This window comes from Enhydra lutris, unplaced genomic scaffold (genome assembly GCF_002288905.1).
Source record: "Enhydra lutris kenyoni isolate GAN:26980312 unplaced genomic scaffold, ASM228890v2 scaffoldscaffold35, whole genome shotgun sequence".
NCBI lineage: Eukaryota > Metazoa > Chordata > Mammalia > Carnivora > Mustelidae > Enhydra > Enhydra lutris.
Window position 1 is genome coordinate 7,139,888 of NW_019154119.1, and position 18,981 is coordinate 7,158,868.

Consider the following 18,981-nt stretch of genomic DNA (forward strand, 5'->3'; position numbering starts at 1 on the left):
ATGGTCGGATAGAGGGTACACAGAGTGAATTCATTGCATGCTCTGACAGTATAGTCTCCTCTGGGAAGGAAAAGGCTTGGGCTTTCTTACAGATATTTCCCTTTTATTTAGAATCCTACTCATTCATTCATTCACTCAACTAACAAATATTAATTAAACGTATAATATGTACCAAGCATTCTACGGGGCAGCAACAGAGTAAGAAGGCAGCTAAACTGATAATGAAAATTCAGCATAGGAGATACTATGAAGGGTATAGTGGAAAAGTACAAGGCCCAGAGAAGCACTTGATAAGGGAACCCAACAAGATCTGTGGTGGTCAGGGAAGCCTTTTGCTGTCAGATTTTATGCTTGTGTTATGGACGGAGGAGACTCTTACATGACTAACCCAGATTAAGGGGACTTTATTTTTTTTTGAAGGGGGGTACTTTATTACTGAAAGGCTTTCGACATAGAAATTGCTATGGAAATTTATTATTTAATTTAACTAATTTTAATTTTTATGTCAGGATCTGGAGAAACAACCTATGACCGCAGGAATTCATTCACATTATCATGTGATGGGTATCTACGCCACAGATTACTGGATTCAACGATGAAATTCAGCCACGTGGAAAAAATTAGAAATAATCCAGCCTCGAAAAGTTTGCTCACATTTGAAGCTTCTAGTGCCTGGGGACCTCAGATGTCTGCTTCAGTACATTTGGACTCAAAAAAGAAACATCATTTGTATGTCAGGGAAGCCAAGATTGATGGGCAGTTGAGAGTCTCTTCGTTCTACGCTAAAGGCACATATGGCTTGACTTACCAGAGGGATTCTAACACTGGCCAGTTAAGTGGAGAGTCCAACCTGAGGTTTAACTCCTCCTACCTCCAAGGTACCAACCAGATGACAGGAAGCTATGAGGATGGAGCTATCTCCTTAACCTCCACCTCGGATCTGCAAGATGGCGTCATTAAAAATACTGCTTTCCTAAGATACGAGAACTATGAGCTGACCCTGAAATCAGACACCAGTGGGAAGCATGAGGACTTTGCCACTTCTAACAAAGTGGACATGACCTTCTCCAGGCAAAATGCGTTGCTACGTTCTGAGTATCAGGCCGATTACAAGTCACTGAGGTTCTTCACCCTGCTTTCCGGATCACTAAATTCCCATGGCCTTGAATTAAATGCTGATATTTTGGGCACAGACAAAATTAACAGTGGTGCTCACAAAGCAACGCTAAGGATTGCCCAGGATGGACTGTCCACCAGTGCAACTACCAACTTGAAGTATAGCCCGCTGGTGCTGCAGAATGAGCTGAACACTGCACTTGGCCTCTCCGGGGCATCTATGAAATTAACAGCGAACGGCCGCTTCAGGGAACACAATGCAAAATTCAGTCTGGATGGAAAAGCTGCCCTCACAGAAGTGTCACTGGGAAGTGCTTATCAGGCCATGATTTTGGGCGTCGACAGCAAAAATGTCTTCAATTTCAAAATTAGCCGGGAGGGCCTGAAGCTTTCAAATGACATGATGGGATCTTACGCGGAGATGAAGCTTGACTACACAAACAACCTGAATATTGCAGGGTTATCTCTGGACTTCTCTTCAAAACTTGACAACATTTACAGCTCTGACAAGTTTTATAAGCAAAATGTTAATGTACAGCTACAGCCTTATTCTCTCGTAATTACTTTAAACAATGACCTGAAATTCAATGCCCTGGATCTGACCAACAGTGGGAAGTTACGGCTAGAACCCCTGAAGCTGAACATGGGTGGGAACATAAAAGGACTCTACCAAAACAATGAAATAAAACACATCTACACCATTTCTTACGCTGACTTATCTGCAAGTTATAAAACAGACACCGTAGCTAAAGGGCAGGGTACGGAGTTCAGACATCGGGTCAACACAAACATGGCTGGGCTGGCTTCGACCATCGACATCAGTACAAACTACAACTCAGACTCACTCCATTTCAGCAATGCTGTTCACTCTGCCGTGGCCCCATTTACAATGACCGTTGATGCACACACAAATGGCAATGGGAAACTGAGTCTCTGGGGAGAGCACACTGGGCAGCTGTATAGCAAATTCCTGCTGAAAGCAGAACCTCTGTCCCTTACTTTCTCTCATGATTACAAAGGATCCACAAGCCACCATCTCCCATTGAAGAGCAGCATCATGACTGCTCTTGATCACAAAGTCAGCACCCTGCTTACTCCGGCTGAGCAAACCGGCACCTGGAAGCTCAAGACCAGGCTGAATGAAAATGGATACAGCCAGGACTTCGATGCTTACAATAATAAAGACAAAGTTGGTGTGGAGCTTCGAGGACAAGCCCTGGCTGACCTCACCCTGCTAGACTTGCCCATTGAAGTGCCATTTTTGTTCAGTGAGCACACCAACATAATTGACGCTTTAGGGTTGAGGGATGCTGTTGACCAGCCCCAAGAATTCAGTCTTGTTGCTTCTGTAAAATATGATAAGAATCAAGATGTTCACACCATCAACCTCCCATTCTTTGAAATCCTGCCAGAATATTTTGAGGAGAAACGAATGGTGATTATAACCGCCCTGGAAACCATACAGAGAGAACTGAAACTCATTGATGTTGATCAGTTTGTGAGGAAATACAGAACAGCCTTGGACGAGCTCCCACAACAAGTCAATGGTTATTTGAATGCACTTAATTGGGAGAGACAAATTTCGAGTGCCAAGGAGAAACTAACTGCTCTCGTGGAGAATTATAAAATTACAGAAAATGATCTACAAATCACATTAGACAATACCAAAATCAGCCTTAATGACAAACTGTCTCAACTAAAAACATATGTGATACAATTTGATCAGTATATTAATGATAATTATGACTTAGATGATTTTAAAACTGCTATTGCTAAGATTATTGATCAAATCATTGAAAATCTGAAAATTCTTGATGAACATTATCATATCCATGTAAATTTAGTAAAAACAATCCATGATGTGTGTTTGTTTATTGAAAAGACTGACTTTAGCAGAATTGGAAATAGTACTGCATTTTGGATTCAAAATGTGGATGCAAAGTATAAAATCAAAATCCAGATACAAGAGAAATTGCAACAGATCAAGACACAGATTGAGAATCTAGACCTCCAGCACCTTGCTGAACAGTTAAAACAGCAGGTCCAGGCTACTGATGTCAGAGTTCTTTTACATTGGTTGAGAACTATAATTCCATTTCAAAGAATACAGGAAATTATTGAGCATGTCAAATACTATATTATAAATCTTATGAAAGATTTTGAAGTAGCTGAGAAAATCAGTGCACTTGGAACCATGTCCAATGAGTTAATTAAGATGTATGAAATAGATCAACACATCCAGGTTTTAATGGATAAATCGGTACAGTTGGCCCACCAATATAAGTTGACAGAGACTGTTCAGAAGCTAAGCAGTGTCCTACAACAAGTTAAGATAAAAGATCACTTTGAGAAATTGGTTACATTTATTGATAATGCTATCAAACAACTTAAAGCATTGTCTTTTAAAAACATCATTGAACAAGTAAACAGATCCCTTGACTTGTTGGTAAAGAGATTAAGGTCATTTGATTACCACCAGTTTGTAAATGAAACCAATAACAAAATCCATGAGTTGACCCAGAGACTCAATGGTGAAATCCAGGCCCTGGAACTTTCACAGAAAGCTAAAGCACTGACACTGTTTGTAGAGGACATCAAGGCCACGGTCTCAGTCCATCTGGAACACCTGAAGGGCACCCAAATAAACATATTATTTGATTGGTTGCAGGAAGCTTTAAGTTCAACATATTTAATCTACATGAAAGAAAAATTCCGAGAAACCCTAGAAGATATACGAGACCGGTTGTATCAAATGGACATTCAGCAGGAAGTTCAACGGTACCTGTCCCTGATCGGCCAGGCTTACAGCACGCTTGTCACTTTTATTTCTGACTGGTGGAGTCTCGCCGCTAAGAACCTCACTGACTTTGCAGAACAGTATTCTATCCAAGACTGGGCTGAGAACCTGAAAGCCTTGGTAGAACGAGGATTCACTATTCCTGAAATCCAGACCACTTTTGGAACCATGCCTGCTTTTGAAGTCAGTCTCCGTGCTCTTCAGGAAGCTACGTATCAAACCCCGGACTTCATAGTCCCCCTGACAGATCTGAAGGTTCCATCAATTCAGATCAACTTCAAAAGGTTGAAAGATATAGAGATGCCATCCAAGTTTGCCACGCCAGAATTTACTGTCCTTAATACCTTCCATGTGCCTTCCTTTACAATTGACTTGGTAGAAATAAAAGCAAAGATCATCAGAACCATTGACCAAATGCTGCATGGTGAGCTGCAGTGGCCAGTTCCAGAAGTGGACCTGAGGGACCTGATGGGGGTGGACACTATTCTTGCTAGCATCACTCTGCCAGACTTCCATCTGCCAGAAATCACAATTCCAGAACTCATAATCCCAAATCTTGATTTTAAAGATTATCAAGTTCCTGACCTTCACATACCAGAATTCCAGCTTCCCAGCCTCTCACCCACAGTTGAAGTCCCTACTTTTGGCAAGCTTCATAGCCTTTTGAAAATCCAGTCTCCCCTTTTCACATTAGATGCAAATGCTGACGTTCAGAATGTAACAATTTCAGGGAACAGGGCAGAGATTGCAGCTTCCGTCACCGCCAAAGGAGAGTCCAAATTAGAAGTTCTCAATTTTGATTTTCAAGCCAACGCACAGCTTTCAGACCCTGAGATTAACCCACTGATTATGAAGCAATCCATGAGGTTCTCTAGCAAGTACCTGAAAACAGAGCACGAGAGTGAAGTGCTGTTTTTTGGAAATAGGATTGAGGGAAAATCAAACACGGTGGCAGGCTTACACACAGAAAAAAATACGCTGGAGCTTAGTCATGGTGTGCTTGTCAGGATAAATAATCAGCTTACTTTGGACAGCAACACAAAATACTTTCACAAATTGAACGTCCCCAAGCTGGACTTTTCCAGCCAGGCTGAGCTGCGTAATGAAATCAAGACCCTGTTGGGAGCCGGACATGTAGCATGGAATTCTTCTGGCATAGGGTCATGGAAATGGGCATGCCACACATTCTCAGATGAAGGGTCCCATGAATCACAAGCTGGCTTTACTGTGGAAGGATCCAGTGCTTCCTTTGGATTATCTAATAAGATCAATAGCAAACACCTAAGATTAAGCCAAATTTTGGTTTATGAATCTGGCTTCTTCGACTTTGCTAAATTTGAAGTCCAGTCACAGGTTGAATCCCAGCATGTGGGGCGCAGTGTTCTGGCTGCTAAAGGCACGGCACTGCTTGGAGAAAGGAAGGCAGCGATAACTGGCAACCATGATGCTCATTTAAATGGAAAAGTTATTGGAAATTTGAAAAATTCTCTTTTCTTTGCAGCACAGCCATTTGAGATTACTGCATCCACGAACAATGAAGGGAATTTGAAAGTTAGTTTTCCATTAAAATTGATAGGCAAGGTAGACTTCCTGAATAATTACGCATTGTTTTTGAGTCCCAGCACCCAACAAGCAAGTTGGCAAGCAAGTGCCAGGTTCAATCAGTATAAGTACCATCAGAATTTCTCTGCTGGAAACAATGAGAACAGCATTGAGGCCCACATAGGAATAAATGGAGAAGCCAACCTGGATTTCCTCAACATTCCTTTGACGATTCCTGAAATGACTCTACCTTACACAACACTCACAACTCCCCAGGTGAAAGATTTCTCCCTTTGGGAAAAAACAGGCTTGAAGGATTTCTTGAAGACAACAAAGCAATCATTTGATTTAAGTGTAAAGGCTCAGTATAAGAAAAACAAAGACGAGCACATCATCCCAATTCCCTTTTATGCAAAAGATTTCCAGGTACTGAGTACCCCAAATGATATTTTCATCCCAGCTATGGGCAATATTACCTATGACTTTTCCTTTAAGTCAGGCATCATCACGCTGAATACCAATGTTGGACTGTATAACCAGTCAGATATTGTTGCTTATTTCCTAACTTCCTCTTCTTCTGTCACTGATGCTCTGCAGTACAAATTAGAGGGCACCTCAAGTTTGACGAGGAAAAGAGGCTTGAAGCTAGCCACAGCTTTGTCTCTGAGTAATAAATTTGTGGAAGGAAATCATGACAGTACTTTTAGTTTGACCAAGAAAAACATGGAGGCATCAGTGACAACATCTGCAGAAGTCCAAATTCCTATTTTGAGAATGAAATTCAAGCAAGAACTTAATGGAAATACCAAGTCAAAGCCTACTGTCTCTTCATCCATTGAATTAATGTATGATCTCAATTCTACTGCTACAGGAACAATCAACCACAAACTCAACTTAGAGAGCCTCACCTCTTACTTTTACATTGAGTCATCTACCAAAGGAGATATCAAGGGCTCAGTACTTTCAATAGAATATTCAGGAACTATTGCCAGCGAAGCCAGCACTTACTTGAATTCCAAGACTACTCGGTCTTCAGTGAAGCTGCAAGGGGCTTCCAAAGTTGATGGTATCTGGAACCTTGAAGTAAAAGAAAATTTTGCTGGAGAAGCCACTCTGCAACGCATCTATGCCACCTGGGAACACAACACAAAAAACTATTTACAGCTAGGTGGCTTCATTTTATCATCTGGAGAGCATACAAGCAAAGCCACCCTGCTGCTCTCTCCATGGAAAATATCAGCCTTCGTTCAGGTCCATGAAAGTCAGCCCCATTCCCTCCTTGAAATCAATTACCTTGGCCAGGAGGTGTCCCTGCATGCTAACACTGAGAACCAGAAGATCAGCTGGAAAAGTGAGGTCCAGGTTCATTCTCAGTTCTTCCAGAACAACATACAAATTTCCAATGGCCAAGAAGAGGCACGCCTTGACATTGCAAGTTCCTTAAAAGTGTCCCCATGGTTCCTCAAAGATATTGTCCTTCCAGTTTATGACAAGAGCTTATGGGACCTTCTAAAGCTGGATGTCACCACCAGCATTGATACGAAACAATATCTTCATGCTTCAACTGCCCTTGTGTATACCAAAAACCCCAATGGCTATCATTTCTCTTTCCCTTTGCAAGAATTAGCTGATAAATTTATTATTCCCAGACTGAAACTAAGTGATCTAAATTCAAGTTTTGTCATACCTACATTCCAAGTCCCATTTACAGATCTTCAGGTTCCATCCTACACGTTTGATTTCAGTGAAATAAAAATCTATAAGAAGCTAAGCACTTTGCCATTTTCCCTCTATATACCAACACTACCCAAAGTAAAATTCCCCCAAGTTGATGTGTTAACAAAGTATTCTGAACCAGAAGACTCTTCAGTTCCCTTTTTTGAGATAACTATGCCTGCATCTCAGTTAACTGTGTCCCAATTCACCTTTCCAAAAAGTTTTTCAGCTGACAGTGCTGTTGGGTATCTACATGAGGTGGCCAGCAAAATTGCAGACATTGAGTTACCAGCCATTACCATACCTGAGCAGACTATTGAGATTCCTACCCTTACGTTCTCTGTACCTGCTGGAATTTTCATTCCCTTTTTTGGAGGACTGACTGCACATTTTGGAGTGGCCTCTCCCATGTATAATGGTAATTGGAGTGCTGGTTTGAAAAACAAAGGAGAATATGTTGAAACATTCCTGAATGCCACATGCAGTTCAACCATTCAATTCCTGGAATATGATCTAAATGGTAAGATCCTCTCCTATATGCTCTATATTTGCATGAGAGTTGTGAATGAATAATTAGATATTTTTGTAAGACTGGAAGCAAAATTACTTCCACAGCAAAATTTTAAAAAGAGAGAAGGAGAAGGGTATATACCCCACATGTAAAAACCATCCTATAGAAAACCTATGACATTCAAGAGGAATAGATTCCAAGAAAGTGTATTTTTTTTTCTGTGATGACCTTAGGACTAAAAATGTCTCCTTCTGTTTATCGTTGTTAAATATGGACTGCATGTTTCAAACATGTAAAGCATGTAGTTGAGATGGAATTCTCCTGGTTTTCACAATGAAAATGCTTATGTCTTGAAATTCTTAATCTAATGAAGTATAGCTTTTCTCCTCTACAGTTGTGGGAACACACAAAGTTGAAGATGGCATGTTCATCTGTAGGACGAAAGGAACATTTGCACACCGTGACATCAGTGCAGAATATAAAGAAGATAGCAAATATCAAGGACTTCAGTATGGAACTTTTATGGAAATCTCACCTCTTTTCAAATCACTGTGATTTTTTTTTTCCCCCAACTCCGTGCCCCTTTGATGATGGCTCATCTGCTTTTCTACTTTCAGGGACTGGAAAAAAGAGATTCACCTTGACATCACCAGCCCAGCATTCACTGATGTCCATCTGCACCACCAACTAAGCAAGAACAGCCTCTCCTCCTCTATGACCTCCCCAGCCATAGGCACTGTAGCCTTGGACTTGGAAGAAAATAACAGTACCTTAAAATGGAACCTGTACTATCGCCCTCAGGTGAGTCCCATCTAATGGGTTACATACCCTGAGAATGGGTAGCGAATTTGGAAAGATCAATTCAATTCATTACAAGTATTCTCTCAAGGCTTTTCCAAAGTAGGGGAAAACAAGCAATGAGCAGGCTGAACTTTTTCTCTGAGAAACTACTCTCCAGAATGTACTACCATGATTTTGTTGATTTTAGTTATGATGGGCACATTGACATCCTATTTCCACAATTATTTTATTACTTTATGGCAAATTTAGAGTGAGGAGGGTTATGCCTCATCATCTAAATCATGAGCAAATTCTCCTGAGTACAGTTTTCTCATAGTGGTTTCCAGAGTATCTGAGGCTTCAGAAATTTTCCCCACAATAGAAGCGTTAGCTGAGATATGCCAAACTTCTCTCATGTACTTTACACGTTCTACCGGGGCCAAATCAAAGTTGCCATTAGTAGAAATGAAGAAGCAATAAAGTTCTAGTGCAAGAGTTTGTCACAGGTTTGGAGAATGAATGGCTCCTCATACTTGTATCGTAGAACTCTGCTAGATGGGCTCTGGACTTTTTCCTTTTTGCTACTTCTCCTTTCTCTGAAGTAGTCTTCTCCTGTGTCTTTTTCCACTTTCTTCTCCTCTTCCTCCCCCTCCCCAACACTCTCCCCTTCTTCTAATCTTCAGTCCTTAAGAAGGCCTTAATGTTAAGTGTTACTGTGTAAATGCCATGCATAATTTTATCTTTCCTGGGTTACATGATAAAGAGGAATTAACAACAGTGAATTTGTTTAACCGTAACACAAACACATGAACTGACATATGAAAGATAAATCCCCTTCAGAGTATGAAAGATCCTCTGATCTTTACTTTTAACTGCTAATGAAGTTTTAGTGTAGTATATTATGTATCAGGATAATGGAAAACATGTTCTTTTCATCTTCTTTTTTTTTTTTTTTCATTTTAGTCCTCTCTAGATAAAAAACTTGACATATTCAAAACTGAATGGAGGTACCAGGAATCTGGTGAGAACCGTCAGATCAAAGTCAGCTGGGAAGAGGAAGCAGCATCTGAACTACTAAACTCTCTCAAAGACAATGTGCCCAAGGCCACGAGGGCTCTTTATAACTATGCTAACAAGTACCACCAGGAGCACACAGGACTCGATCTGGGAGATGCTTCTTTAAAACTGAGAAGAAGTCTGCAGAATAGCGCTGAGTGGGCCTATCAAGGTGCCATGAGGCAGATTGATGAGGCAGAAATAGAGCTCCAGAGGATGGCCAGAGACACCACTAGAACCTACCAGCAGTGGAAGGACAAGGCCCAGGATTTGTACCAGAAACTGTCATTGGCTCAGGGAGACCAAGTTGATTTCCAGGGACTCAAGAATGACATGTTTGACAGATTAATAGGAGTTACTCAGAAATACAAAGTCTTAGTCAGTCATCAGATTGACTTGTTGGTTGATTTCCTGAAGTCCACCAAATTTCAGCTCCCAGGAAAAGCCGGGACATACACTATAGATGAAGTTTGCACTGTGGTCATGAAGAAAGTAGGGCAGGTGCTGTCCAAAATATATTCAAAAATCCGCAGTGGGTCAGAAATACTGTTTTCCTATTTCAAAGACCTGATGGAGAAATCTGAATTAATCAAGGACTTAGAAATTAAAATTCCTTTTGAGTCAAAGAACTTTAAACTAAAAAATATAATCTCAGAGTTTGGGAGTCTGTTGGAATATTTATCAGAGATGCTACAGGATATATTTAATAAACTTCAGTCTCTCAAGACTACAGAAATGCTAAGTGATCTTCAGAGCCATTTACAAAACACTTTCCAAAACATAGAAGAAGTTATTCCATACTTAAAGGGGACAAAATTTACTTATCTCATTGATTATATTCAAGACAAGATCAACATAATTTTCAATGAATCTATCACATATGTTTCTGAACTCCTGTCCCTTTACCTTGGCAAGTTTAATGAACTTGAATACAGGCTTCAGGAAGCTTCTGAACAGTTACAGCAGTACCGTCAGTTTATAAAGGATCTTCACAAAGAATCTGTTGATCCAAGTGTGTTCAGCTGGACAGCGAGGTTTTATGAACTTGAAGAAAAGATCATCAGCTTCCTCGAGAACCTAGTGGGTGTCCTTAAGGACTTGCACTCCACTTACATTGTCAGCACTGTTATGTTGTCTTCCGAAGTCTCAAATCATGTTGAGCAGTTGCAGAAAGATATCCAGGAATACCTTAGCATCCTTACCGATGCAGACAGAAAAGGGAAAGAGAAGATTGCAGAGCTCTCTACCAGGGCTCAGGAAAAAATTAAAAGCTGGGCCACTGCAATGAAGGAAATCATTTCTTATTACCATCAGCAGTTCAGATATAAACTACAAGATTTTTCAGAACAACTCTCTGATTACAATGAAAAATTCATTACTGAGTCCAAAAGATTGATTGACCTGTCCATTCAAAAATACCACATATTTCTAACGTATATCACTGAATTACTGAAAGAGATACAATTGACCACAGTCAATAACATGATCCCCTACATCACAGTTTCTCCGGGAGAATTTATTATCACCTTCTAATTGTTTATAGCAATTCTCATTCATTCTTTTGTTTCAATTAAACTTTCATATAGTAAGGGGAAATTCAAACTGTACTTATTGATATAACCACACACTGAGCCAACCTTATGGCAAGCAGCTCACTATAAACAGAAGCCCATATGAACTGGATCTGCATGGAAGCTGGTATCAGATCTCTGAAGGTCTCTCAAGTCTGGGAAAAAACATTTCTTTTGCCAGTTAAAAAAAAAATCAGGATCTGAGTTATTTTGCTAAACTTGGGGGAGGGAGAACAAATAAATGAATTCTTTATTGCATATACTAGCACTCAATTTGACTCATTCATATTGAAAAATAACAAAATGAGGGTATTGATTCTAATATCTGGTATTTCAAAACTTCTAGAAGAATACACACAGAGTTTAGAGTAATAGAATAAAAGAGGAAAGGGAGAATTTGAGGAGGGAAATATTTTGCCACCTAAAAGATTAAAAAGATAGCTGATATCAAGGATTGTATTTGCCAAGTGAAAAGGAAGAACTATTTCTAAAGGCTTTCATGTAATTTGATTCCAAGGAGCAACTTACTTGTCTTCATGTGCCACAGTCTTCTTCACCCACCAGTCTGCCCTCACCAGGCGAGGCGCTCTATTGGGCTCTGAGATAAAACAATGGGCTCCTTATTTCATCAGCCTGCCAGGAATGGAGAAAGGATGGTAAGGAAATCCTGGCCCAAAGAGCTTCATGATAATAGGAACCTCAGATGTCTCTCTGCAGCTTAGCAGCATCCACGCAAAGCACAGAAAATAAGGGTGGAAGAGGGAGCATGGAGACATAAATTCCTAACATTTCTGAGACCAAGCATACATTGATGTTCTTGAGTTTCCTTATTCCCCCAAATTTAGTATCTAACAAACCCAAGTATAATCAAAACTTAAGAATGTCTCCTGCCTCATCCACTCACCTCAAACTCTTAGTTTTAAACCTTGGCAACCTCCCGTCAGAGCATCCAAGCTGAGCTCTAGCAAGGGAAGGCTGCAGAGAACCTGTGCAGCACAACCATCACCAATATCTTGGGGAAGGTGAGCTCTATCTTTCCTTTCAATGGCATTGAACAACAAAAGCTGGGTGTGGCCTCTGGAGAATAGGAAATTGGAGATTACCACCCCTTCTGAATCCTAAATGAGGTCTGTTTGGAAATGACTCTTTTTATCCCAAAATTACTTCAAACTTCATTATTTCCTAAAGCTTTCACATTCCCTTGGTGAAGCCCACTGTTAAAATACACAAGCATTACCTGGAAAAGAAAAACACATTAACCTATTGGTATCTTAGCAGGATTCTTTAGAACTAAGGAGCCAGAAATAGTCCTAGGGAAGTGGAATTCATGGTAGTGTATGGATCTGGTCCTGAAGGAACCAGATAATGAATTGGATAATGAATCAATAGATGGATGGACAGATAGATGGATGGATGAATGGACAGAGAGTTGAGTGAATGTGTGGGTAAATGAGGGGTTAATGCCAAATGTGATAGACGGAGGAAAATTAGCCCCAGGTCCCAGGGCATCACATGAGTGCTTCTAGGCATAGCCCTAGAAGAGTTCCCCTGATGAGCTCTGAGTAGCAAGAACGTACTAAGTGCCAAATTGAAAGGAGGCCTGGAATTGCAACTTAATTTGGAGGGGAAGGGGTAGTCCAAGGTTTCTGATGTTCATGTAATGATATCTGCATCGAGGGCATAACATAAAGAAGAAATAGAACCAAATCTGAAATGATCATGTAACCCCACAGTGCCCGCCTGTCCGTTCACATGGTGCTCCTGGATGACTTAGAACACCTTCATTATGCTCAATCAAGTTGGGATAAGGGGTACGTGGGAGGACTTCGACTTTGATTTCTTCTTTGGTCTTCTACCATAAATCAGGACACTTCCCTGGGCTCAATTACTGGCTACATTCCTTATTTGCTTATAGATTTGGATTACTTATTTCCCCTCAGTGAGCCTGTTTTCTAAACTACCAAGTGAGGCTAATATCTATCCTGCCTGCCTTTGAAGGGTTGTTCATAAAAAAAAAAAAAAAAAAAAACCATTGGAATAATACATGTGAAAGAACTTTTACAACCATTAACTTTTTTTTTTTAAGTGCCATGATTTTTAGCTGATAATTTAAATGAGTTTGAGGCAAGGAGAGGAAATGGAAGCAGGGAGACCTATCCAGTTCAATGAGCATTCATTAAATGCTTCCATATGCTAAGCACAAAGGTTTATAGAGGAAACCAAGGTCCATATGATGCAGTTCATAGGTACCTGCCCATCTGTCTATCAAAGGTAGAATGTGTTATCTTGTGATGGGCATAAAGAAAGTACTATGAGGGCTTATAACAGGAAAGAATGAGAATCAAGAAATTTTCATGAAGAAATTGGAATGAATCTTGAAGATGCAATGACAAGTGATAAGGTGGAAACTGCATTCTAGATGAAGGAAAACATGCAGAAAAGAAGATTGGTGTGTGTGAGAGAGACGCTGGCTCATCTAGTCGCCAGAGCACAGGAAATGTAAAGGAAGACAGGATTGCAAAGGCAGGTTTGGCAGGTTTGCAGAGATCTCAAAAACCAGGGTGTAAGGTGGTACCTTCTTTGCTGGAGAAGGGTCCCCAATGAAAGTTTTGGAACAGGAGGGGTGATAGAAGTTCTGATCTAAGAAAACTGCTATGGCAACTCATGTAGAATAAATTGTAATCGGATGAATATGGATACAAAGCTGTGTCAGCATCCAAATCAAAGATGCTAAGTGCCTTAGCCAAGTCATGATTGCTAGGAATGTTGAGGAGGAATAGGACATAAGAAGCATCGTGAAGGCATATTTGATAGAACTAAGGGGCTGATTATTTAGAACAGAAGGGATAGTGCAGAAGCTATTGGAAAGGAAGTTGCCTTGATAAATCAGCAGCACCAAGAATTGCAGAGGGTACAGGAGACACCAGAAGAGCAAAGGAGAACAATGAGTGAAACAGACAGGAGAGTTATAAAATTTTGAACCTGAATAACTTGAAGAGCTATGGGGCATCATGGAAACAGAAGGAATGTGCTGGGGGCAGATTATTAGTGTAAGGCATGGACTCACAGACTATCACAGCTGGAAAGGGACTATGGTAGGTTTCAAGTTGAAGTGGTATGCCTAAGCAGAAATTACAAGCAAGCTATTAAGCTGGAGATATGTGCTAGAGAGACAATATTCAAAGGAATAGAGACAAAGGAGAATTTTAACTAATATTGCATTAATTTTATGACTTATAAGTATCTTTAGAAACTTAACAAGAAAACAAAGAGGTTTTTTTTTCTTGTATAATTAATTAGGTATGATCTTGAGAGTGAGCCAACATATACATCTTTTAAAAACATATCGTGAGGTGACATGGAAAATCCTACTATAATCACAGATCTTCTTTCTGTAAAACAAATGGCCAATGTTTCAAACCAAAGGAGAGTGAAATAATGGAGCCCAGGCCAGGTCCCTGGAACCTTGGAAGAAAGCATGATCGGGCTGTGTGCTTTAGTTTTACTTCTGGTTCTTGCCTGGAGTAGGGGTATTGTCCCCACAATAAACCTTGTAATAAATGAGTTCACTGGGAGTGGGCACCCCCAGGTGCATTTAGAGCAAGGCTGATTAGGTGAGGAGCCCAGTGGCCTTTTACCCATGAGATGAGCAAAACACCCCCCACCCGACTTCTTATTCTAGGTCCCCCTTCTGGCTCTAATTTATGACTTAGTCCCCATTCAGTCAAAGAAGAGGCCAAGCTGGCCCTCAAATAGGGCCTGCAGTATGGGAGCTGGAGTGGCCAAGCAGATGTTCCCTCTAAAAGTGTCTAATAACCAGAGATAAATGTGCAGAAACAGCCCCTACCTCTTAGCTCATCTCCTTGTCTTGCTGTTTCACATTAAGAGGTCAGCTACAACTCCCTTCTGAGCACTCCATTTGTTGGTGCGATGGTTGGGTGGTCACCAGCAAATAACATTCCAGTTCCTCATAAAAGTTAGTGGGGTTGGTGCACATGTTTCTGTGAGGAAAGGGCCCTGCCTTCTCCTCCTGCACAGACTGGCTCATGCCCTGCTCAGATCTGAGCAGTGCTGCAGGTCAGTGATGCCTGGGACACCACGTGCTAAGCCCTGACCTCTGTGTCAATTTTACATCTTCAAATGGCACCACTCAGTTTTAGGTGAAAGGGATGACTCAGGCCTGGGAGGTGGCCTGGTCCATGAGCAGTAGATTGGTGTCCCCACCCTCGTGTTTAAGCTATGGATAGGGCTGTGGCTGTGCAGTGTGAGCTCTAAGCTACACTGAGTGGAAGGGTTTGGAGTTGAGACTCTAGAAAGTGGCCTGAGGGAAGGGTAATCGGTGAACAATCCAGCTCCACCAACTCCCCCTGGTTCCCCAAGTGCATGCCACCCCTTCTCTGCAGGCAGGGAAGGTCAGGCTCAGGGTGTCATGTGGGTCCCTATAGAGCAGGGGACACCAGGACAGCTCCAGGAGCCTTATAGCGGGTCTGAGCTAGCTTGGTGTGACCTGAGGTCATTAGAGCACTTCTGGAATTGCAGGAGGTACGAGAAGATCATGGAAACTCATTCACAGTAAGAAGACGACTGAGTGCTATCTGTGGCTCTACTTCACAGAGAGAAGGAATCCTGGGGCAGCCTGTACTCATCTCTTTTCACAAGAATGCCTCAGCACTGGGGCCAAGTTCAGGCTTCACCATGGGTGGGTTCTGTAATGTCAGGAAAGTGACTTGGTTTTTCCAGTTTCATCTTTAAAATGGGAGTTATGAAAGAATAGATTGAGCCACTCCGAGCAGTAGTAGAAAGTGGTTGCCTCTTATTCATAGGGCTGTAATGAAGATTAAATGAGAGAATGTAGGGGCGCCTGGGTGGCTCATTCAGTTATGACTGTATTCAGGTCATGATCTCAGGGTCCTGGGATCGAGCCCCACATAAGGTTCCCAGTTCATCGGGGAGTCTGCTTCTCCCTCTGCCCTTCCGCCACTTGCTCGCTCGCTCTCAAATAAATAAATTAAATTAAAAGAGAGAATGTATATCAAGTGCTTGGCATATGAAGAGTGGATAAATTAATAGTGTCATATTCACAGAAGTAAAAAGGAATGATACACAGTTACGATTATACACAACTATGTAAAGGGATTTCACAAATAAACGATGCAGTGAAAACGTAAGATGAAGTGCAGCATAATACCCTTTTCATAAAGTTAAAATCAAGTAAAACCAAACAATTTGTTTTCTAGAATTATAGTTTTGAAGACAGGGAATGATAAACTCAAGAGTCAGGAGAGGTTCTATCTGGTGGAGACAGGCAGGGGCAAGGATGGGTATATTAGTCAGAGTATGCCAGGAAAATGGAACCAGTAAGATATGAGAGATTTAGTATAGGAATTGGCTAAGAAATAGAGGATAAGACTATCCAGAATCTGCCCTCTGTGAGCTGGAAAACCAGGAAAGCTGGTTTTGTCCAGCGGGTGATGTCCAAGCTCAAAGACTGAGAACCAGGAACACTGACATCCAAGGGGCAGGAGGGAGAAGACAGATGTCCCAGCTCAAGCAAAAGGAGCAAATTTACCCTTCCTTGTTTTATTCAGACCTCAACAGATTGGAAGGTGAAAGTTTTTCCTGGGGAGGGCCATCTACTTTACTTAGTCTGCTGCTTCCAATGCTGATCTTTTCTGGAAACACCCTCATAGACAAAACCAAAATGAAGGCTTCACCAGATATCTGGGCATCCCTTGGCCCAGGCAAGCTGACACCCACCATTAGCCATCCCAAGGACAGTGCAGTAGATGTGAATTATGCCATGTTCTTATTCTTGTGGGGACTGATGAGTTTGGGGGTTTTTAATATGTTACTAATTACTTTAGCTATGTTGTTGATTATTTATGTAAAACAAAAGACAGAAAAGACAAGCCTTTAAGTGCCCAGCACATATGAAGCACTTAATTTATTTTGTGTTTCCCTTTCCCCTTCAGGGCATCACCCTGGGATTTTGGGATGGACAAGCCCTCTTTTGAAGAGGAAATCATCTCATGTCTTTAATAGCTACTTATTAAGCTCCTTCTCTGGGCCAGGCACTCTCCTAGGCATTCAGGGTACTGGCTGGGGGAGGCCCTCAGTGTGGGAGGGGCCCAAATGAAGAAGACTAACAGGGATCCTGGGGCCTGGGGAACCATGGGGACAGGGAGAGAGAAAGGTAGACTAGTTATAGGGGCCTGGGAGAGTCACTTTACCACTCTGACCTTCAGTTTCTTCATCTGCAAAATGGGAGCTCTACAGTAATGCACTCCAGATGCACTGAATTAGTCTGGGTCCTCCTGCATGTGGAGAGCCTCCACAACTGGCTCTCTTTTATCTTCACTAGGGAGATCCTTCAAGGCCCAGCAAACAATGTCTCTTAGTCTTCAAAGTCTTCTCCGATCATCTCTGGAGCATACCCAGGACTTGTGCTTGCATTGGTCTACTATTTTTTACCGACTCATGTTGCTGCCCCAGACCTAACCCTGAAGTCAACCAGGCCATGTGCCATGGGCTTCCCTTAGGGCCTTGTCAGTTTTCCTCTATGTTTTATCTTAGGGCTGGGGAGATGAGGGGTCCAGCCCTTCTTGGGGATTCATTGATTTTGCAAAAACAATCATTCCCTTCTATGAAGTCCTGTCAAGCAACTCACTCAACACTGGCACGTGCTGTTTGTTGACTGACTAACCATTTCACTGAAGTGGTACTTCAAGGCTTTCCTCTCACAAAGACATTTGAATGGTCGGAGGAAGAAGCTGAGGACCCCTGAGGCTGACTTCTGTCCTTTGAAGGAAGACTATCCGCATCCTCTCAGGAGATGAGCGGCCAGGGGCTGCTCAGGATGGTGGGGAGGCAAAACTCCCCTGTTGTTTCCTCTACAACTGCTCCCATCCTAGGAACTGCTCCCATCCCCCCAAGAACTGGCCTCCTCCTTCCTGACTCCCCCGCAACTCCCAACCGAGTCTTCAGAAACCCCAGTGGACACCAGGCCTCCCGGTCCTCCATCCAATCAGTGGAGCACTTGGCAGATTCCACAGTTGTCTCTTCCAGAAGCTCCTTCATGGCTGTCGGGAGGCCTGGCTCCTGCTCCATCTCTGTCCCTGACCTGACTACTTCTGTGAATTAGAGGTCCTTATGGTCCTCTCGGAGTCTCTATCCTTATGTTCCTCCCAATGCTGACAGCCTGTGGGCTGAATATGACCACAGTGGCCCTACTTTAAGCAAAACCTACCTATCTAGAATGCAAGCCTAAAACTCACTCTGCAACCAAGTGTTGGCTGCCCAGATATGCCCACAAAATCCAGCCTTCAAGATCTTCCCTCTTTGACATCTGAAGACAGCAGGTGAGCGCCATCCCACATGCCTTCCCGAGGCTCCCTAACGCATGAATGTCCTGTGAGCTCTCCACTCCTGTCTGTCTAGGTCTGTCTCTCTGTGTGTCCCCCGTTTAACTTTCCCCAGGTCCCCAAACCCTGTCTGCCCGACCCAACAGAGGAAGACTCTTGCCCCTGTGGCGTGAGGAGCAGTTTGACTCTTCCGTGGTTATATCTAGGGAGGGGGTGGGCTCTCGTGTTTTATAACCAACAGGCCCATTGACCTATTTTCATTTAAGAAAAAGCAAGCAGTTTTCTTACTAGGAATCATGTTGCCTGCCTTTTAGGCCCCAGACTCCCAATTGCATGCAGCCAGCTTTAAAATACTTTTTTTTTTTATCTTTTACAAATAAAACAGAGCAATGACTCATCTTACCATGTATTTGAAAGAATCTATTGATCTAAAACTCTGCACACAACTTTCCTGGATCAAGGTAGATTGGCAAAGAGATGTCCACATATACTTGCCTTCTCCTAAGAGGTCAAGATGAGAGCCTTGCTCAG

General features: G+C 42.0%; 1 protein-coding gene across 1 annotated transcript in view; it reads left to right on the plus strand.

Annotated features, from left to right (window-relative positions):
* The window catches only part of LOC111154142 (apolipoprotein B), a 37,555-nt gene extending 26,205 nt beyond the window's left edge, over positions 1-11,350 (plus strand). Inside the window, exons 26-29 of the mRNA XM_022513557.1 lie at positions 510-7,691; positions 8,077-8,191; positions 8,300-8,483; positions 9,426-11,350. Of these exons, the coding sequence (XP_022369265.1) occupies positions 510-7,691; positions 8,077-8,191; positions 8,300-8,483; positions 9,426-11,051 (9,107 nt within the window). The 3' untranslated portion in view covers positions 11,052-11,350. The remainder of the gene's footprint in view (positions 1-509; positions 7,692-8,076; positions 8,192-8,299; positions 8,484-9,425) is intronic.
* Positions 11,351-18,981: the final 7,631 nt, after the last annotated feature.